At 40.8% G+C, this 23,168-nt stretch overlaps 2 protein-coding genes across 2 annotated transcripts; both read left to right on the plus strand.

The window, feature by feature from the left end:
* The first annotated feature begins 1,097 nt into the window (after positions 1 to 1,097).
* Positions 1,098 to 2,877, plus strand: pigv (phosphatidylinositol glycan anchor biosynthesis, class V). Its single transcript, XM_085365276.1, has 3 exons — positions 1,098 to 1,175; positions 1,339 to 2,505; positions 2,596 to 2,877. Exons 1-3 carry the CDS (start codon positions 1,113 to 1,115, stop codon positions 2,875 to 2,877), a joined length of 1,512 nt encoding a protein of 503 aa, XP_085221402.1. The 5' UTR covers positions 1,098 to 1,112.
* Positions 2,878 to 5,076: 2,199 nt separating this feature from the next.
* zdhhc18a (zDHHC palmitoyltransferase 18a) lies at positions 5,077 to 13,235 on the plus strand. The gene is made up of 9 exons (XM_085365277.1): positions 5,077 to 5,652; positions 5,741 to 5,901; positions 6,202 to 6,351; positions 7,831 to 7,968; positions 8,057 to 8,108; positions 8,629 to 8,731; positions 8,844 to 8,956; positions 10,032 to 10,137; positions 11,730 to 13,235. Exons 1-9 carry the CDS (start codon positions 5,420 to 5,422, stop codon positions 12,066 to 12,068), a joined length of 1,395 nt encoding a protein of 464 aa, XP_085221403.1. The 5' UTR covers positions 5,077 to 5,419; the 3' UTR covers positions 12,069 to 13,235.
* Positions 13,236 to 23,168: the final 9,933 nt, after the last annotated feature.

Here is a 23,168-nt window from a genome sequence, read left to right on the forward strand (position 1 = left end):
CATACACACAGCTCACTTTTATCTGAAGTGGGGAAGATGAGTTAAACATTTTGTCAGAAAGATTTTTACTAAACATTTAGTCTCTGGGATATCTTAATATGAGATTAAGACGTCACATCTCAGTTTTTCTACATGATGAATTTATATAATTACAAAAAGTTCTGGTAGCTCACTGTCCTGTATTCAGTTTTTGTTTAATCACAGAAAACTTTTTTTGTTTTTAAACTGAAATTTCTATAGTAGAGAGTGAAAAACAAGAACTTTTTGTTATCTAGTAACTATTTTCGTATAATACAAATGGCTGTGAGGGAGGTCTTTATCAGCAGGAAAAGCTGTAAAACATGAAAATACAGCTGAAGGTCACAAGATGCATTCCTTTATATTTTTTTTATTTTATAGTCTTTTGGTGGGCCGGATTAGATTCTTTGCAGGCCACCTTTGGCTCCCAGGCCTTCTGTTTGACACCCCTGTGTTACTAGATTGTCTCATTGTACTTTATGAGGCTGCAAAACACAAAGGGCTTTCTTTTACATGAACTTAATCAAAATAGTTTCAGGCCATCAAACCCAAATATCAGTGCAGTAAAACAAAATATTCAGAAATGTGTGTATCAATAAAAATCTTCTAAATCCTTATAATTCTATTTATGAAATGAAATGAAATGAAGGGGGGGGGGGACTGCGTTTGTGGGCATAAACCAGTCCATGGGGCAGTATCGAGCGCCGCCTGCTGGAGCGGACATGTATGGCGTGTTAGCGATATTACCGCAACGATGCGAACTTTTATTTTGAAATAACGTTTGCCCTTACGCCGGAAGAGAAAAGTGCCATTCGAAAAGAACCTGCAGGATGAGGATATGAGGACAAAGAGTTCAGCCGAGCGACAAACAAACGCCGCTCGAAGACCATAAAATATCATTTGTGTTTACTCTTTTCGTTTCCTAACTTCAACGCCAAACTTCTAAAAACTAATTCACCGACTACTTATTTTTCCGTTGTAGCTATGTTTTATAGAAAATATGCCGACTCCAGCAGTGAGAGTGTCGTATTGGCGGCAGAGCTGATGCCTGTCGTAACCGTCTTTCTCGGCTTTTGTGTGTCGCATCAGTGACTATGGATGTGAGAGCAGTTTTGGAGTTTGCCACAGTAACCAGGGGCCTCTCTCTGGTTCTGCAGGTAAGTTTGGCATCCTTAAAAGTCTCGAATGAACGAGTCATATTTTACAACAGGACGTTTCTACCTACAGGCTGTAGTGAAAGTCACTGTATACTTTAAAAGCATACAGCTGACATGTGTATCACGAATGTGTATTTTAATAATGATAAATGTTTCTTTTCAGGCTGTCTTGAACGCTGCTATCCCTGACCATGACGCCGATGCGTTCAGGCCCCCTCGGACAGAGGACTACCTGTACTTGGACTCGATGGTGGAGTGGTTGTTTGGCGGCCTCTCTCACTGGGATGCTGAGCACTTCCTCTTCATTGCCGAGAGAGGATATCTTTACGAGCACAACTTTGCGTTTTTCCCCCTCTTCCCCGTCATCCTCCGGGGCCTGGCAGAGACGCTGCTGTGGCCCCTGAGCAGCTGGCTGAGTGTGCGGGGGCGGCTGCTGATTGCTGTGGCCCTGGGAAACAGCGCCCTCTTCCTGTTGAGTGCCGTCGCCTTGCATGCCCTCAGTAGAATAGTTCTCCAGGACAGGCGTCTTGCTCTGCTCTCCAGCCTGCTCTACTGCATCACACCCGCCAATGTTTTCATGACTGCTGGGTACTCGGAGAGCCTGTTTGCTGCTCTCACTTTCGGTGGTCTTTATCTCTTGGAGAAAGGATTCATCTTCCGAGCCTGCCTTGCCCTCAGCATAGCTACCGCAGCACGATCAAATGGCCTTGTCAACATAGGGTTTCTGCTGTATCTTCCATCACTGCATGCCATCTCCCAGATTCGTTTGTATCGCGCCACAACAAAAGGCCACAGTAAAGTCTTCCACTACATCTGGGTCATCATCTGTCTGCTGCTGACCTCTGTCTTGGGAACTGCAATTATTGCCCTACCCTTCTGTGCTTTCCAATACTATGGTTATAGGACGTTTTGCACACCATCCACCTCCTTGGAGAGCATTCCTCCTGCTCTCCTGTCAATAGCTGAACGGAAGGGCTACCGGGTTCCGGATGAAAACGGTCCACCACCCCTCTGGTGTATGAGACCCCTGCCCCTGCTTTATTCTCACATCCAGGATGTATATTGGGATGTGGGCTTCCTCCGTTATTTTGAGCTGAAGCAGATACCCAACTTTCTTCTGGCTCTTCCTATGGCCACCCTTGGAATAATTGCCTGTTATGCATACTTTCAAGCTAATCCAGAGCTGTGTGTGAGACTCGGCCTTTGGGACACAAGTGCAAACAAAGGGCTTGACAAACCCACGCCTGGATTCTTCAACCCTCGAGTGTTCGTGTATGTGGTGCATTCTGCAGTGCTGCTGGTTTTCGGGACATTGTGCATGCATGTGCAGGTAAGGAAGTTGTATAATGAGTGTCTTGCAAAATGTCTTGTTTGAAGCTATTCAAAGCTTCACCCCTCCTCTCTTAATCTGCCTTTGTAGGTACTAACCCGATTCATGGCCTCCTCGTCTCCTGTACCATTCTGGATAAGTGCTCACCTGCTCCTCCTCAATGAGCCACTCCTTCATCGAAGGAAAACATCAAACCCCAACGTGCAGCTGCATTCTAGAAATAGCTGCAAGCACACACCTCAGAATCCTATTGTTGCGCTCCTGCCACACTTAAAAGCCTGTTCTTCTACCACACAGAGCATCCTGGGATACTTCCTCTCTTACTGGCTACTGGGCCTTGCACTGCATTGCAATTTCTTGCCGTGGACTTGACTTAAGACATTGTTTCAAGCTCTTAATGCTAAAGTTCTGTGCAGGACTAGGCTGTAAAGTCAGTGCTTCAGCAGGGATCCTTTGGTATTTCAATAATAACCATTAATTGCAATAAAAGGACAGTGATTTTGTCAAAGAGATAATTGTACATATAATGCTACATTTTACATAATTAAACTCACACTTGACAAAAAACACAAAGCCAGCACAAAGTCCAAAAAGTTGTGTCTTACTGGAGTGACCTTGCCCGGTCCTGCACAGAGCTTTCTGTGACAAGATTACATTTTTAATGCCAGTTCTTGATCATGATACAGTTGCCAGGTTTCATTTGCACATTTTAGTCAAATGTGTTTTTGTGTTCTTTGAGAACAAATGTAGAAAATAACTGAAATCTTAATGGACTCTAGTTGGGTGTAAATATTGGGAGACTACGGTTGTACGTGGGAGGGGAACACTTTTTATTTCATGTCCAGTTCTTCCTGAAGTCACTGCTCTTTGAATCCTCCAGCTTGTGTCTCGGGACTTGAGTGAGAATAAAAACAAAACAAAACAGGAACCTTAATTTTTTTTCTTCATCTTCTATGTATTTATTTATTGTGGTAATGGTTCTTTCACGAGGCATTGATGTAAAATGTCCATAATGTGCAATTTTATTTTAAAGAACATTGTTGCCAAAGTTGTGTTAACATGTCAGATAACACGCGATAAATCTAAAGAAGGATGACATTTGTGCTGAAGACCTTTTCTTTCATGTAAAAGTTTTAAATTCTTTACTGTCGTGCAAAGTAAACTCATGAAACGACTTGGTGCAGAACTGCTACACTTATTTTTATGGAAAAATCTTTACTAACACCACCAACTCAACTGAACCCTGACAGTTCTCTTTATATAGTTTCCAAACTAGTGTCCATTCAGTGCAGCTTGACAGCTATTATTCAGCATATGCCACAAGTGAACAATGGATTTGTTATTTTAGGCCACTGATACTGTGATACACACCTAGAATCACTGTCTAGCTGTGGTGTAAAGAGACTAATTCAAAAGTAAAGGAAATATAAGTGCACAGGTGAGAGTCTTGCCAGATTACATTACCCCACTACTGTAGTAAAGCTAAAGGACGTGGATGAGGAACATCAGTTTTCATGTAATGCTGTAGAGCTGTAGCGAGTGGAGCTACGATTTCTTGTTGTTTAAACAGAATTGAATACGAGCTATAAATGTGACTGATCATGCTGACCTCTTTCTGAGGAAAGATGACAGAATATGACATGAGAGCTAAAAGAAGACGAAAAAATGGAAACACTCTGAATGACATCACAGCTGAAATGACAGAGCAGGTGTACAACTATTTGAAGCAATATGTTTTTTAATCTGTCAACTATCACAACATCCTGTTGACAACTGCAATCAGGTGAGATACTAAAATAGGCTATAACCTATTTTCTCCAGAAAATATGAGGTCAGGCAGAAGTGTTCATGGACTATGATCACAGATGACATTGTGACCTGTAGTGAGAGTAGGGAGCAAGTGGAGGAGAGCCTGGAGAGGTAGAGGTATGCTCTGGAGAGGGGAGAAATTAAAGTCAGTAGAAGCAAGACAGAATATGTGTGTGTGAATGAGAAGGAGAGATATAAAGAGTAGAGATAACGAAAGCAGTTAGACAAAGTTAGAGAGGCAGGGCAGAGAAAGGATAGTAGGGGTGGTGGATATACTGGACAAAGGATGTTGAAGATGGAGCTGCTAGGCAGAAGGGCATGAGGAAGACCACAGAGAAGATTTGTGGATCTAGAAGGGCATAATGAGGTGATTAGAGGGTGTTAAGGATAAGACAGGGTGAAATGGAGGCACTAAAGGAAGATGATTTGCTTTTTTTTGTTAAATACAATTTTTCTTTCATTAACCTAATCACAAACACACTGAAACAAAAATGTCATATTTTAAACAAATGTTTGTTTAAACAAAGTATGCAACATTTTTTAATATTATTTTCGGCACGGGTATAAATTAGTATAGAGAAAACACAGCCTGTGTCAATAAAAACAGATTATCATCGCGCCTGCCACTGATCTTCCTGTCATCTCCGTGCAGAGTAGACGCGTTTTCCCCATTATGGATCATCAGGACGTACGTGATGACGTTACGATGACGCCATGACGTACGGTAGCTGACTGTGAAAGAAAAAGGAACTCCCGTGAAGACGTTGGAGTGGAAGCTCCTCTGTGAGGGTTGAATTTTTAATTGAGGCTAGTTAATTTGACAGCATGGGCAGTCATATTTCTGTTTGGCTTTAATTTAACTACCAAACATGGTAGTTAACCCCGCGCCAACCTGGGGGTTGATTCAGACTGTGAACTACGGAGAAGAATGCCTTTGTTGGTACGCTAGCTAGTGTTAGCTTTCATGATGGGAAAGTAAGAAGCAAAATATAAAGTTACACTGACTGACCCTTGAGAGGACTGTCGTTTTTTAAAAGAAGAAACACGACGAGAAAAGAGAGGTCTATCTGTGTGTGCCTTTAGCTACCTCCGAACCGCTTACACGATGAAGAACTGCGAGTACCAGCAGATAGATCCACAGGCACTGTCGGTGACCCCGCTGTCGGCGCAGAATCTCGGGGAGAAGAAGGCACAGTCGCCCCGGAGGAAATGGGAAGTGTTCCCCGGGAAGAACAGGTTTTTCTGCGACGGGCGACTCATTCTTTCCCGACAGAGCGGTATCCTTCCTCTGACAATGGGCCTTATTGTTGTCACCTGTGGCCTTTTCTTTGCATTTGAGTGAGTCGAAATGTACGTGTTTATTTTCGAGGGTGTCTTGTGACGTCTGAGTTTATACCCCCCTTTTTATGTGAATATACATTTATAGTTGCCCGTTCCTGGTGAAGCACCTGACCATCTTCATACCTGTGATCGGCGGGGTGCTTTTTGTGTTTGTGGCCATCTCCCTGTTGAGAACCAGCTTTACCGATCCAGGCATTTTACCCAGAGCCACTCCAGATGAAGCTGCAGACATAGAGCGGCAGATAGGTGAGGCATATGTAGTTCCAGCTTACTCACTGTGGGACAGATGGAATGAAAGAGCTTTTCCATCTGTGTGTGTGTGTGTGTGTGTGTGTGTGTGTGGGGTGGGGTGTCTGAGGGACATGTTTGTTGCTGAGCTGCAAACCTAAGCTGATTACTCTGGGTCATGGTTGAAGAGCACAAAGGCCTGGTATAGTCTGATTTCTACTGACTTCCCCATTTTTATGAAGTTACTTGGTTGAGCTGTTTTGCTGAAATGCAAACACCTTAAAGAAGTGTCTCCCCCTTGTACATGTCTATTTTAAGATACCTCAGGATCCTCTACATACCGCCCTCCTCCGCGGACAAAGGAGATCCTCATCAACCAGCAGGTGGTAAAGCTCAAATACTGCTTCACCTGTAAGATGTTCCGCCCTCCTCGCACCTCCCACTGCAGCCTGTGCGACAACTGTGTAGGTGAGAATAAACTTACACATGGAATCCCAAATCCATCTACCTTAAGTGCAAAGTGCAATATTGCTATTATATCCAGTGCCTACCTATGTCATTCTTAAAGCTGCTTTTATTAGGATTATTACTCATTTATTTATGATTGAATAGAACATTATTTTTTTTTATGACTGTTTCATTCTAATAGTATGACTGTTTATGTTTGCCTCTATGCTTGTGCTTACAATGATAATGAAGCTTATCTTAGTGGGGAACACTAATGTTTAAATATCAGAATGATAATACATTTCCTTGAGCGTGTTCCAACATTATACTTACAATAGCCTGAAACCTCAAATTTACCAAGAGCCTACAAAAAAAAGAAGTGAAACCCATAAACACATGACCTGACATTTGTTTTTTAAAGTAGCCAAATCAGTTTAGCCATATATGCAGGATCTGTGTAGTTGAAAGTGGGTGGTTAGCATTTGGTCATTATTTTAGCAAAATAAAGAGTTTGATAGTAACAACTGTTACTTCTCCATGTATGCCATAAAGAAAAGCTCATAAATCTGCCTCATGAGCTGTAGGTTTTTGGCAGGCAGTGGTTTTAAATCAGAATTTATTCCTAACAAACTCTCAGGGAGTACATAATTAAATAATAATTTTTGTTTCTACAAAGGTTACTGTATTTTCAGTCCTAAATTTCAGTACCTTCCCCTCACATTGCTCCCTGTGAAGGGATTGTACCACTATGATGGCGCTTTATTGTGAAAGGTTGGAAAGATTATTAGTTTGATTGGGTTTTCTACAATTTTACTTAAACTTTTGAAATCACTTATGCACACATTGAGGAAGTTGGGAGTTTTGTTCCTCATTTCTTAGGATACAACCTAAATGAATGACTTTTTCTGTGTTATGCCTTCTATGTTTCCGTACAGATCTGCTGGGAAACACTGCTGACACCACTTTTCTTGGAAAACCCTTTTTTTTTCTTTTAGTTTGAAAATGATAAAGCTCAGACAGCCAAGATTGCTGCCTGATTAAGTTTTATCAGTCATTAAATTAGGGTAAATGTAACACTTAGGCTCATACAGCTTTTATCACTTTACTGTTCTTTTCCATAATGCTCCTGGTTTGCTCTTATGTTGCTGTATTTGCTCTGAGATGAGTCCAGGTTTGTGTTTTCTGCTGCTGTGAATGCTTCGTGGTGACGTTTTACCTTTAGTAACAAGTCCACCCTTTTCTCTGTCCCAGCTAAGAAACCTCTGGTGTTACTTTTTGCCACTGTGTTGATCATTTTGTAGTTTTTTTTCTTTTTTCTTTTTTTTTTTTAACCAGCCCTCTCGCTCTCTGCTTCCACTTTACATGAATGGGCGTGTGATGTGTCAATGCAGATAGAAATTTTGTAAAAGATCCACTAGATTGATCCACAGAGATTTGTAGTTTGTCACTGAAATTAATGACTGTAACTTTATGCTTTCTTTGCTTTCTTTTCCCCTCCAGAACGATTTGATCACCACTGTCCATGGGTGGGAAACTGTGTGGGAAAACGCAATTACCGCTTTTTCTACAGCTTCATCATCTCCCTGTCTTTTCTCACGTCTTTTATATTTGGCTGTGTCATCACACACATCACCCTGCGTAAGTACTTAAACACATTTAGTATCTGTCACGTTACCAGCAAAGACTTTAACATGCCTCTGTCTCTGATGTTGATGTTTCTCTCCAGTTTCTCAAGAAGGTAAAAGCCTCGTTCAAGCCATTGAAGAGAGCCCTGCAAGATATCCTTTGTCTGTCACTCTGCTGTGTTAGACAGTCGAAGCACTTCCCGCTGCTCCTCAGCTTATGCCCACCCTTAATAGGATAAGAGTGTTAGAGGTGCTTTTAGTGTGATTGCTGTCTATTAGTAAGTTTGCTGCCTCATGTCTCATGAGACAATTATAGCCGTAACCATTAGTCACAGTCACAGATGACTGTGGATTGATTTCCACATGCTGTGTATTACATATAAGACATTATGTTATTGCCCGAAACATTTCTGTGTCTAAATAAGAGACATACCTAGCATGTTTTTTTTTTTTTTTCTGTAAAGACTGACTTATATACTTATAGTAGCTAAGGTATTTGGGATATTTAGATTATTTTGAAGGGAAAAATGCTCAACACAGATTTGAATGTAGCAGTGGGGAGATATTTTCAATTTACAGACATGCATGAATGACAGTTGTTTATCTTTAAACATCATGGATCTTTGGTTACCATTTCAACAACTGATATTATACCTTGACTTTCTTTGTGCACTGTGGTGGAGTTGGTGATTTGTTTCTTCTCCATCTGGTCTATTTTGGGCCTCTCAGGCTTTCACACCTACTTAGTAGCTTCTAATCTCACCACAAATGAAGATGTGAGTAGTGCTATTCTGACGTGGCAAAGCTGAATTCACGATTGTTTGATTTTTGTTAAAATACACATAAAATGCTGAAAACGGTGGAGCTCACAGCTTACTTGTCATGCAGATAAAGGGATCCTGGTCAAGTAAAAGGGGTGCAGAGGAGTCTGAAAACCCATACACTTATAACAGCATTATAACTAACTGCTGCGTAACGTTATGCGGCCCCATGCCTCCGAGGTGAGTAAAGACGTCCTCCTCATCACTTCACACATTTTCATCAAGTTCACCCTTGTGTCTCACTAATCACCTTAACAACTCGCAGTCTAGAAACACAAAGCGGCCTCTGAGCTTTTTGATGCTTTAGGTCATATTAAGATTTGGTACCCCGCCGTTGGCTGCATGGATAACCCTCCAAACTTGCCCTCTGATTAGCAGATGTCTTGTTGTATTCCAGGGAACATGTTCATTCACATCTCGTTTAATATCTGTATGTGCTGATTTAGAGCAGCTTCTGCTACTATAAAATGTGTTTTCATCTTGACATGACTACCTCTTGCTGTGTTTTGGTAGATGGAGAGTTCACCGGACACACTGTTTGTTTAGCCTGTTGATGCAAATGTCTAACAGTCTGTATGGTTTACAGAGAATGGTCCCAAAAAAGAGAAAATATACAGTGAGCGGCAGTCTTGTGGGTGAAAATGCCTCGGTGATGCTAGCGGAGAATAGCCAGACTGCTTAAAGCTAGGAAAGCAATAGTAACTCAAATAGTCACGGAGTTTAAGCAGAAGGGTGTCTCTGAACACATAAAACGTTGAACCTGACACAGCAGCAAAAAACCACACGGGTTGCTGCTTCTGTCAGCTAAAAACAGGAAGCTGAAGTTCACAGAAGTTCAATATTGAACAATAAAAGACTGGAAAAATGTAATCTGCTCCGATGAGTCTTGAATTCTGTTGCAACATTTAGATGGGAGGGTCAGAATTTGGTGTAAACAGCACGAATGCATGGATCCATCCTGCCAACCATTACACCAGTGGCATCGAGGCTTCATCCTGCCAATGGTGTAATGGTTTAAAGCAGATTCAGCAGTGACTCTGAGTGTTCCAAGTCACTGTAAATATTGGGATTCACTCTTAGGTTCTGACCATAAGTCATTGTATTAGTTCAGGCCATTTTTGTATACAGTGGCAGCATGGTGTCATGTAGTTGTGCATTGTTGCAGCTGTATCATTGCAGAGACTTGAATGGTGTTAAAGTACACATGCAGTTTACACCCTGGTGGATCATAACAATCTTGTGTTCTGGTTTCCAGTCTGATCGACAGAAGAGGTTTCCTTCCTCCGGATGAGCCGATCCCTGCTGCGTCTGCCTCAGATATAGAGCTGCCCCCCTTCAGGGCCAAGAATGATGCAAACATGGTAGGGATTAAAAACCTTGTGATCCCTCCCAAATACTGACTGTCCCATAGTTCCCAATGTGTTGCTCCTCCATCCTTTAAACTTCCAGCTATGGTTCCTCAAATGCAAAGTGGCCAGAGCTGCGCTTTTTATTGTTGCCAGAGAGAAGCTGTATCTATTTAGTTTTTTTTATTTGAACCGTTACAGGGCTTTTAACGGCAGCTTCACTAGAGCTGAGTTTTAATGGTTCAGAACTGACCCACAACACAGAGCCAGACAGTCACTGCAGAACTGATTAAGGAAACTAAGAAGAAACTAAATCGAAAACTCACCAGTGAAGTTTCTTTTAACTGTTTGGCATCATGACCAGTTAACTATGCGTTAAAATCACCACTGAGTCCTGCAGATGTACATAACGGTTAATTTGTGCTGTTTACACTAAACACCTTAATATGTGGTTATTTTTGCCAGAGAATTCAACATGTTGTTTTGTCTGCTGCAAGTCTGGTTTTATGCTGTAATGACAGTTGATGGACAGAATTGCTGCTTTCCTTTAGTGTGTTTGATAAATCATGCATTGAATATATTTGTGTATTATTTTATCAAATGCAGGTTATTAGCCATAATCTTAAAAGAATTTCTATTTTTTGCACTCGTACAATAACAGTTTTGTTTTTTGTGTATTTAAATAAACAGTATTTTTGTATTTTGAGATTTGTTTACTTTTTATTTTGTGCCTGTCTGAGTTTTTTTTTTCTTTGGGAATGAGGGGGTTGTGTTGTCCTTCTGAATGAACACGTGTGTATATACGCCTGTAACTTTGCTGTCTATATAAAAGCGTTAACACTCAGTGTTGTACTGTATCCACCCTGCCAGGAGGAGAACTGTCAGGACTTTTCTTTGTCCTGCACAGCCTGAAGGTCACTGCTGCATATAGATGGTCGATGGTAAGACTAGGGTTGAACCTTAAACCACTCCCATCATCTCTTCACTTGCCTCCGCTGTGTGCCTCCGTCCTTCACATTACAGTTGCAGTTCTGTTTGCTGTAGCTGCCATCTCTGTGGTTTTGAATATAAAGCTAAACAGGAGCAGATATTGTTACTGGTTTGTGGTGATGGTGTGAATAATATTTGTGAATATGCATGCTTCACTACCATTCATTAACATTTGCTTGACTCACCCACCTCTTAACAGTTGATTTTCTTTCCTCTTTGCCATGAGATGCACGGAGACGCAGTCGAATACAAGTCTGCATAATCTTTACCCTCCTTTTTGCTCCCAATTCAAGCCAGAAGAAAAGACAGGAAGCAGCTTCTCCGTGCACATCTGTAAACCTTTTGCCATATTTGGCTGCCTTCTAATTGCATTTTCTGCATCGAACTCACGTCCTCCAAGCTTCTCCATCTTATCACAGCGCTGCCATCAGAGCTCCCATTGCTTTCACTTTTCTTATGACTTCCAAACTAATTCCTTAAATCAGATTGCAGAATTTTGTGTACACGCCTGTCCTGTTTTTACTCTCATGCCATTCGCAGCTTGGCTTCTTTTTTAACACATTTTGCTCCTGCCTTTCCTGATTTTGCTCTTTTTTTTCTTCTTCTTCTTCACGCAGTGCACTCAGAGCACAAAGGATGTGCTGGAGAGGGTGGTCCACTCCTCAGACTTTCCTGTCCTTTGCTCCCCCGGGACCCCAAAGACTACCCCTCAGGTCCTGAATGTTTCTAGCCGCGCAGCCCCAACCTCAGAGCCTTCGCCGTCTGTTGGCTGCACACAGCAGCAAGCTCGCCAGTCAGCGGCCACTGCATGCCCCCCGTTCAGCCGAAGCAACAAGAGGGACTCACTGCACTCGATCAATCCAGCCTTCCGTCTGGCTTCTCCTTCACCCACGCTTAGCCACACCACACTGATATTAGGGGATGCACCCGACACTGGCTTTAATCCACTGCACTGAGCGGACTTGTCCGGCTGCGCTGCTCATCGCTGGTCTGGCTATAACCTCTTTCATTGTGGAGGTCATGCATGTTGCGATTTGTTTCGTCAAGACGTCATTGTGAGGAGTTGTGGATTAAGTTGCACCACCAGTGTCACACTGTATGTGTCCTTCAGAATTTAAGTAACACTTGGAAGCACAATATAGAGATATTTTTTTAAACACCTTTTTTTAAGACGCCCAGAACATGCCTCCACAACCTCAGCAGAACCTCAGTGTTTAAGTTCCTGCTATTATCTTATGCAAACGGGTATGAAAATCTGGGTTTACGTACATTTCAACTGTGGATGCAAGAAGTTTGGACTTGCCGACCTGGTATGCTCTGGATAGCGAGCCATTTCAGGATTATTTATTAACTATATCAGGATTATCAACTCAAGAGTTGGCCTTATGTCTGATTCGGTTATGTCCTGTCATTTCCTGTTTAGATGTACATGATCGCAGTGTAATCAGGCGGTTTAGCAGTTTGGAGATACATTAATAATCCGAGCGTGAAGGATGGGCAAGGTACAATTTAGTTTTTTGGTTTTTTTTAATGTCTTTATTTCAGGGGTTTTGTTGTATTTATTATTTACTTCTGCATGTCTTGCATATCAGAAATGACATTTTTCTGGAAGTTTGTCATGTTTATGGACAGCTAAATTCAACCTGGGCAAGGTGGGGTAGGTTTGTTTGGGTTTTACCAGGAAATAGCTTCCACATATTATTTTTTTATTCTTCAGTCTGTTACTCATACTTTAGACATCAAAGTATTTAAATCAAATTTGCTGCTTCCTACCAGGATATGGATAGTGCTATTTATCACTCTTTTTAGTGTTACTGTGATCTGCTGGGCTGCTTTAGGGACGGGTGAGCATCTGTTCAGTCTTTGCCTAAGAGCAGGAAGACTGTGTATTACTGCAGGCACTATTTTAGCAGAACGATGTATGGGTGGATGAGACCTCTTTCGTGTCTGACCTTCGTCCACATTGACAGCATGAAACCTGCTCCCCTTTCTGTGACGGTGGAGAACAATTTATTTAAAAGAAGGCGGCAGGAGCTTTGTGCCACTAGAGGGCACCACATGAGTACAACAGTTTGAGTGAAACGGTTAGGGAGGGGAAAGGCTTTTCTGTGTGTTATTTAATCATTTTGTAACTGAGTAGGTTGTGAGTTTGTGAAGAACTACATCGCCATAGTGGGTCATTCATTTATCAAATATCAGTATCAAGACTCATAGGTAGAGTAGACGACTACAAGCAGCGCTTGTATGAACAAACGTTTGTATTTTGTATGGTGTAGCAGTGAAACTGTAACATTTGATCAATAAATATCATCAGACTTAGTGATTGGGACTCTTTTCTTTCTTCTTTTTCTTTTTCTTTTTCCCGTCTTCAGTTAAAAAGAAAACCTTCTACACAATGACATTACAATAGCTTTAAACAAGCTAATGTCAAAATCTAATCTAAAAGCAGGTTCATTCTTTCATTCACTCTGTTAGTGTGATCAGACAGCCAGATATGCAGTAATAAAAAGCATGTGTGAGGTGTGTTTATCAGAAACACAGCATGTACAACAGCTGACACAGTTCTGCAGTGAAAGACGGATTGGGGTTGTTTTTTTTTGCGTTGGTTTATTTTTTTATTGCTCGTATGATAACAGAGTTATAGAGATGTGATAACACAAAGGTTAATGTACTGGTTAAATGAGGAAAAAAATCAGACACTCATAACATACTACACTGTCTGGGGAAACAAACATGATGTCTGTACTCAGTCTATCTGAGCTAAAACTCACTCCCACCAAATCTATATCAAATATTTAAACTGCAGCCACGAAGTGGACTGTCATAAAATCCCCCAAGTGCTAAGAAGAAAGTTTTTGTTTGTTTCAGTTTTTCATGCATTTAAAGAAACTATTTTGTCTGCAATTATTAAAACCGAAATATAAAAGTTAAGAAAAATTTCTTGATGGCTATAAATGTATTCACAATGGATTGACAGTGACAGCCGAGGCCAGAGACTGACAGCACTCAGCTGCCACTGCTGTGCAGATGAGTGCAAATGTTGCTCTGTATACACATGCACATATATTTATATACATACGTATGTGTGTGTATAAATATATGTATATACAGTGTGTGTGACAATTAGTGTTTTCCTGTTTAACCCTTTATGTAGCAAGGAACTGCACGCGCTAAGTTGACTTAGAGACTAATGAGACTTTTTGTCACAAAGTAAAAAACAAAAGCTTGTAATATTTGCTGGTAACATCCTCAGGCAGAAAATTTGAATTTCCAATCAGCGATCGCCCTGCAAAGACTTTGGGGTGAAGTAGAAGTGACGAGTTTTAAAAAAGTAATTTCATTTAGGTTTGGGTAAAATTTCAGTGTTTAACAAAGAGAAAAGCATGAAATAATGGGGAGAAATAACAGACTCAATGCATAAAATCATGCTAAAGCACTTGCTGGATCGAGATAAAGGATTTTATACAAATTACAGACTGTTCCAAAACTGAACAACATATTTGGGGTGAAATATGATAGTTTATATGGATTTCTTGGGTTGTTTATATACAGTTGAAATATTACCTCATTTGACTTGAAGGGAATTTGGCATGGCAGTACAACAACCTGTATCTTAAGTGGACTTAAAGCAGATGGTCAGACTTGTGGCTCAGTGTCATGCGGATGGAGAAAGTTAAGGAATCACAGCCTCAGCAGCTGGGTTGCATTTTGACCACAGACCTCGTGGCGTAGAGGACTGAAAATTGTTTGCAGAAGATGAAAAAATTAAATCAGCATTTGGAAATAATGTTTAACAAATCTAATGAGGGTACCAGGTCATCAAAGTGTAGCTGGTTTATGTGAGTCCTTGCTGGCTGCAGGTGATTATTCGCTTGCTGGGGTTTATCACGCTCTTTAACCCCAGCTGGTGTGGCACAGAGGCAGGCCACCCAGTTAGCAGGGGTGAATTCCCGATTTTCAGAATAAGAGCATGTGTTTTATTATTTTGTTTTTTAAAATTGTGCTTTTTGTTTTACTTTATAGAGATATTAAACTTGTCCTTTTACAACAGTGAGCTGAGATCTGAAGGCTCGACTTTTTCTTAGTTTCCATGAGCAACACCAGGGAAAGTTCGCTCCTTCACTTAAAACTAATAAATTCCAGTTTTTTTTAAAAAGAATTTGTCCACCATGATTTATCTCTGGATGTCCTCCACTACATGATTCACTGTGCCTTGTTCCTCTTCCCCGAGCCAACTTTGGTCCTGTTGTCATGTGCACAGCTGTGTGTCACCCTCTCACAAGCCTTTTTCTCATCGCTCACCGACCTGACCGAAGCAGAAGTGAAGTACCTCTGTGAACACAACAGGTGATTCACAGTCAGGACTGCTGTCAGCATCACCGCTGAGCTAAAAGTGCATCTCCGCGCTGGGCAGTGAAGCTGGATATAATTAACCCTGCGCTGAGCAGAATAAACCAGGAACGTGCAGCTGCCAGCGAGAATAGTTTGTTGCCACTGCAAGTGAAACATGAAACAACCGTATCCAGAGAGTAACAGGCACACGGTGGTTAACATTTCTGAATGCTGGATGTATGCTGTGAAAATGTCTCAAGAAAACTAGGAGCTGTACTACGTCCTAACACATGTTCCAACCATGTGAAGATTTTCCAACTCATGTGTCCTGGCTGACACTAAGTGCTTCGCACATACCTTACATGAGCAGTTTGTTCAGTACTTATTTGTTTACTGGGACTTCCTTTGGGTGTAACAGTGGTGTGTTTGATAATCTGAAGCTTTAGTCTGCTTCACTTAGAAGCTATGCTCACAGAGTGGAGATGGGTCAAATGGTCAGTACAGGGCTACAGGTATGAATGTACAGTTAGGAGGAGGCCTTTATGTCCACTTCATGCTGACCAATGCTTGTTATAGACTGGGCCACATATACAAAAAACAAAGTGTCATTGTCCCAAAACCAATGTTAATTTTTCTCAAATGAAATGATTGGGACGTGATTTTAGTGCAGACTTGGACAGACCTCATGCACATCGCCAAACGCTGTGTTTTCTCCCTTAAGTTGCTCTGCCAGGCCTTTTCTTCCACCGCTCACAGATAGTGCTTGTTTGTGGGTCTCTCTGCCTTCAGCTTTGACCTCAATAATTGGAAACCTGCTCTGCCGGCTCGAGATCAGGCATGTGACTGAAGAATATAACACTTTTTTGCCTCGAGAAACTCTGAAGTCTGATCAGTTTTGCAGCATTTGGATGAACCTGAGCAGAGTGCATAGCTCCGCATACTTAAAAATTCACCCTGCTTCTTCTAACAGCAGTTAAATCATCAATAAACACAGGCAGCTCATGACATAACACCGCCTCCACCATGTTTGACAGATGTGATATGCATCGGATCACGAGTTGTTTCTCTCCGTCCCCAAACTTTCCTCTTTTCAACATTCTGACAAAAATTAATCTTGCATTCATCTGTAAACACTTGACCTTGTGTTTCTTTGTTCTTTGTTTTTTTTTTCAGAGTTGTGCTGAGATATTTTCTGGCAAAGTCTAATCTGCACTTCTTGTTCTTGTGCGTAAACAGAGGTTTGCACTTGGTTGTAAAGCCTCTGTATTTCCATTCAGGAGGGTGTCTCTCGATCGACCTTGACATTTACCATTTATATTTACCTCCCTGAGAATGTTTTTAAATTGGTTATATATTGTGAGGTTGTTTCTCGTAACTATGGAAAATAATCCTGTCATTGTGCACTTTAGTTGTGTTTTATGTTATCTGAATTTGCCATTGAATAACCAGGATACAGACCTCACCTGGCCAATGATTCTCTTTGGCAGTCAATGGACTGAGCCTCTGAGAGTAGGGGGACTGTGTATATAAATGTCCAAAAAACCCTTTGAATTAAACCAGAAAGTCAGCACTACAGTCACATCTTGATTGTTTGATTTAAAATTCACTGTGATGATGTACAGAAGCCAAATTACATAAAAACACCCCAAAACTATCAGACTGTAGCTCTTGATTAACCTCCTAAGACCCGAACTCTTCCACGACATGCATTTTTAATTTCTCTTTGATATTTGGGCTGATTGGGAGCTGATTAATGTAAAAACAAAGAATTAATAGATTTTTTAAAACCTAATCTTTGTTTCTAAGAAAAATAAGAGCCACATATGAGGATATTCGTTTAAAATTTAGATAGGACAGTAGCAGTATAATGTCCTCGTAAGTGGATATCAGGCCCTTGTAGAGCAAAATTGAGTATTTTGGTCTAAATAACCCAAAATGTGATGTCCACATATGCGGACGCCAGGTCCTCGGAGGTTAAATGCTTCTGTTATCATATCTCACAAAAACCCCTCATCTTTTTCTACCAGGTCTTTTCAATCTTAACATCTGATATTTTATTCTGTGTACAGATTGAAGAAGTGAATAAGTAAAAACACAGGAGACATCACTGCAGAGGAAAAACATCAGCTCTGTGTTGTGAAGTGGAAAAAGCTTCGGCATGGAAACCTGAATATGTGCCATGGAGGTGGATTAGTGTACCAGGGTACCATAGGGTCAGACCTTATCACAGCAGCTCTTATCATAAGGACTGTTTGATATGGCCTCAATCATTGTTGAGAAACGCTTCGGTTGCTTAGTCTTTTTCTTTCTTCTTCTCACAACATTAAGGCTCACCAAGCAGTTAAACTGGAGGCCAAACTGTTTCTGTAGATAATGTTTGGATGATCTCACTTCATGTCCACACGTCAATAACACAGAAAGAAAAGAGAAAAAAAACCTTTGCTTTTATGCAGCAGACAGAAATGTGTCTATGTTCACATTCCCCACTACCCATTTGTCCATCAAACACAATGTTAGCGCTAGAACTAAGAATATTTGTAGTGATGTTGAACTATTGGAGGAATGAACAAAGACTGAGTATATCAGCTGCCAGAGTACAGTGCCTTTCATATTGGATGATGATGATGATTGCTGCTGTTGTTTTACTGTTGAAGCTCTGTGTTAGTCCTAAAGAAGCCAGACAATTTTAAAAAGTTTATTTGAAAACTACATGAAAAAAATGGAATCAATATGTAAAGAGAATATTGATTGTTACATATTGCAGTTTTTGCATGCCTTTATTGTTTGGAGTTACCTGCTACCTGAAGATAATTACAATATTTACTTAAACTTGAGTACTTTTCCTCAACTACTGTAATTTCCATGAGATACTTCTTGTGTGTAATATAACATGTAACCGTGCGTTGCCTTTCACAGTTTAACACTGAGAACATTTTCCTGGTTGAAGTCAAATTCTCAGTGCAGGATTTGTTATTGTATCACATAGTAAAAGAGCTGCCATGCTGTAGAAATGCACTGGGGTCACGTAGAGATGCGGGTTGCACAACAACAACAACAACTGGTAAAGGGGAGCTGAACTTAACACTCTTGTTCATGGCCCAGGTTTGTGGAGCAGTGACAATAAAGTGACACTGTAGAAAAGGTGGGTCAAGGTGACAGATGGATAGATAGTCACTCAGACAACATGTCCCGATGTAGTCCAGCACAGCTTAGAAACACCTTCCATGCTTCATATTCCTTATCATGTTTGCCGGTGTAACTTTGAAAGTTATGTAACAAAGGAAAGATTACAAAAGGATATATGTATGTATATATATATATATATATATATGAATCGCCCAGAAAACCTCACGCGGAGCTTTAAAACCAACAAACGAACAAGCCAGGTTTGTTTTCATTCAGACGCTTGTTTTTTTCTCGATATCCATAAACACTTCATAATCTACCAAGCGTACTTTGGCCTTTTGGTCATAAAAGTTCTCGAAACATCCAGCTTGGCCCTCTCTGACCCGAAGAGCAACTCCTTCAAAAGCTTCACTAAGTCAGATCTAGCCTGACAATCTAAGAAACTGCTGCCGACATCATTTTTTATTCCTTTGGGTAACTATATCGACCGTTCGGGTAAAGCTGTGCTGCTGTATCCATATACTGTATCTCCGCTTTGCTTAACCCCACAGATGAACAGTATGCTGACACAAATTGTCTCTGGCGCGCTGTTTTTAAAAAAACAATTAAAAAAAGTCTCCCCTCAACCAGAGTTTGAGTCTGTCAGCTACTGGATAGGGACACGAGGAGCAGGATTTCTGGGAATGAAATCAGAGCTTGCTGCTAAATAGGGGTTCCCTCTTCCTTCTGGTAAATGCAACCGGGAGCGTAGGCAGCCAGCTCTTTTCCCCTGGTGGCTTTTAATATAAAGCCAGGCACATGTGCTGAGAAAATAACAGAACATGTTTATTTTATATGCTTTTATGGTTTGGGATTTGTTGACTCAGCAGTGGATGTGCATTCTTGGCAGCTGTCGAGTTGCTTCTACGTCCTTCCAGTATAGTTGCTTGTGTTTGATCAGTGGAGAATGATACCAGCCATTCACCATCAGAGAAACTGGAAAGTGAAGTTAAGCAATGTTTTTTTTTTCTTTTTCTTTTCTTTTGTAAGGAAAGCTGCATGTGATGAGGACATTTGTAACATTTAGGGACCCAGTCTGTGTGCTGAGGTTGGGGCAGGGTCATGGCGATTTAAGTTTCGGTGAAGCTATTTGCACGTCCAAGACACTCGTACATTCCTGCATTTCCACGTGGGCTCCTGCCCGTTCCTACAGTTAACTAGGAATCCATACAAAGCCATCCATATGCTTTTCTCAGACTTTATTACATCATGTAAAGAAGGAAGTTGATTTCCTGGAAAGATTTCAAGTTAAAGGAGTTTCCTGTCTGGCTCTGTTGCTAGCCTCCATGCACATAATGTTTCCAAACATTGGATGCTGTTTGATTTAGATTTCCCTTTTTTTTCTTTTATATAAGCACCTGAACCTTCCAACCACTTTATCAGGCTTACCTCGCTTTATCAGAGAGTAACGTGAGACAAGGCTTACATAACACATAGTCCAAGAATATTTCTGACCTCTGATCTTCAGAGCACTTAAACTATGCAATAACCGCTCCACCAAGTTACATCCTGGACTGTGACCAGACAGGACCCATGTGTCAAAGCTGGCTTAAGAGGGTTGTGCCCTTTGCAACTTCAAAAGCAAGACATATTCTTGGCAAATGTGATTGTAGATGATTGTGAATCATTGGGAGCCCTCTTGTTTTTAAAAAGAAGGTTTTTATTTACTTTATCAACATGTGTAAAATACAGTCAGAATGTCTTTAAATAGTTAAAATGCTGTAAAAATGTAAATAAACTTGAAAGCAAAGATTTTTAAAACTCACAAACCCAAATATTTATTCACAATAGAAAAAGAAAACATATGAAAAAAATGTACAATTTCAAGAAAAAAATTGACATTTTGATTGATGGCAACAATGTGTCTCAGAAAAGTTGGTATAGGGCCATGTTTGCTACTGCGTAGCATCCTGTAAACATCTGGAAACTGAGGAATGTTGTCCCATCCTTGTCTTTTATGTGATTTTAGCTGCTCAACAGTCCTGGGTCTGCTTCATTTCACTCCAAATGTTTTTGCTTGGTCAAAGGTCTGGACTCCAGGCAGGTCAATTCAGCACCAGGACTCTTCTACCATGAAGCCATGCTGTATGCAGTTTAGCCTTGTTTTTCTGAAATATAAAAGGCCTTCACTAAGAAAGATGTCATCTGGATCGAAGCATATGTCGATCTAAATCCTGATTGGTCCGACCACAGAACAGTTTTTCTACTTCCAGCCCATTTTTCTTAAAAAAATAGTAAATCATAACTCAATGAACCTAATTAGTTGAAAAATATTCCTCCAGCTGTTTCTTTTTAGAACCACTTGCTTTTTTAACCCTGGTAACACCTTTTCATCAAATTTAAAATGAGATAATATTTTTCCTGAAATAGTAAAATTACTTAGTTTAAACTTTTTATATGTTTTCTGTCTTTTATAGGGAATTAAATATTGTTTTTTTTTTTAGGTTTCATGCCAAAATATTGACCCTAATTCACGAGTCCTCACTGTAAACACAGACGTAGCCCAAATGTAAATCTTATCTCCAAAAAGGAAAAAAACAGCCTGATCTTTGCTTCATTTTAACATTTCCTGCTGTAATTATCATTCACAAGTGAAATACTTTGACGGTTTAAATAGTGTATGCAATAAATAGAGTAATTTACATTTTTGTTTTAGCAAATAGTGGAAGTTTCTCTGGTCACTTTGCACTATAGGTAAACATTCGCACATTCTGACACATGAAAAATCTAAAATATTTATTGATTACTTATCGAGCAGCTATTCAGTGTATGGTGGATAAAGACTTTCAGATAAGGAGACAACATTAGCCACAAAAATAACTGATTATCACATGGTTGAGAAAAGTGTGGCTTTTTGTTAGCATTACTGCTGGTAGAGGCCATGAGTGCTCCACAGAGCTGCCACGTTAAGCTTGTAAACTGAAGCTTGATAAGTAAAAGTAACAAAAATTGGACTGTACTCTCCCTGCAGTGATTGGAGCCCTGCTACTCCATGGTCATTCGTCACAAGTAGTGTTAGGAGTGGGATCCACGCAGCAGAGAAAGAATATGATGACGAGATGGTGAAAGAAGCAGAGTCAAGAGGAAGAACCTGATGATGGAGTAGAGATACCAGCTAACCAGGGTGCCATGGCAGCAGGTAGTCCTCAAGACACGCTGGTGGAGCCTTGCTGCTCGATGGCCTATAAAATTTACGTCTGAGAACTGGTTTCACTCCTGTGTTGATCTCACAGGATCGGTGTGTTGTTCACCGTACAGTGTTTGTAGTCCTGACTTATTAAGTACACCAGTGGGAAGACAAGCCTGGTTACAACGAGGCAGTGTAGGTCTGCCACAACAGAAGGTGTAGAGTAAAAGGATGTGTTTACTTTTTCAAAGTTTCGCTTTTTCCCTATCTGACAGGTGCGTGTGTGCACAGAGCAGAGAGTGCATGTGCGGCACAAAGCTCCTTGAATGTGTTTTGGCGTGTCTTTATTTTTTCCAGGTGCACTAGAGTTCACTTTAGTACTACTGTAATCAATCAAGCAGGCAACAGAGGGAGCCTGACGTCAGCCGCACAGCCGCTTGCGTAACCTCACTCCGCAGTGCCATAGATTTTTTCATATGGAGCAATCTGGAAAAGTAAACTTGCTCTTATCACACATTCCCTCTATCTCAGGTAGGTCCCGGTGTCCGGCTTGACTGGTCAGCTCAACCAGGTTGTATAGGCAGGTTATCTGCCACTGTGGCAGGTTGATCTTAGAGGAAAACCTAAACGGAAACTGGGTGAATTCATTTGCAACAATCCAAGCAGATTTTGATTCAAAATCACACTTGCAGTGTCATGTCACACACGCAACAGCTGCATGGCTGTTTTTAGCCACACTGTCCAAAGTTACATGTGACGCCCTCTCTAATAATAGCAGACACTTGGTGATCTTGTATAACACGTCTGAATGTGCTCAGTGTTAAATGAGAAAAAGAAATCTCCTATGGGGGAAATAATTCACTTGGACTTTGGGGGCCCTGACAGACACAATTCATCCACTGTGACAGGCACGCTGTTATCTGTGCTCACACACAACTGATCACTGTGGCAACATCAGTTTCCAGCCGCTTCTTACGACATCCTGTGACGTCCAAACGTGTCCCATTCACTTGAGACGAGCTCACTCCGCTGCACTGTTCATCTTCTACTCGCTGAGGCGTCTGACAACAACAGCGGCCGCTATCTGATGCCTCTTAGGATGGAAGTAATTAAAGATAAAAAAAATCACAAATATCTTGAATAGAGTTTCATTTAAATTCTAATAATGTGCACTCATGGCTGCCAGATTTCCTAGTAATGTTTAGTATTTTAGTATTTATTTATTGTCATTGTCAAGAACAATGAAATTGCGTTTGGGGCTTCCATACAACCCAAAAAAAAGAAGAAAATAATAAATACCCCTTAAAACCCAAGTGTACATATTTAACCCAGTGTGACTCCAATGCAATAAGACAATCCTTAGCAATAATGTTCGTAGAAATTCAGACAAAGACCTGAGAAACATGACAAAATACAACAATGCAACCCATTC

The sequence above is a fragment of the Diplotaxodon limnothrissa genome, linkage group LG11 (genome assembly GCF_057381915.1).
Source record: "Diplotaxodon limnothrissa isolate DT_005_m linkage group LG11, D_limnothrissa_male_GT1.1, whole genome shotgun sequence".
NCBI lineage: Eukaryota > Metazoa > Chordata > Actinopteri > Cichliformes > Cichlidae > Diplotaxodon > Diplotaxodon limnothrissa.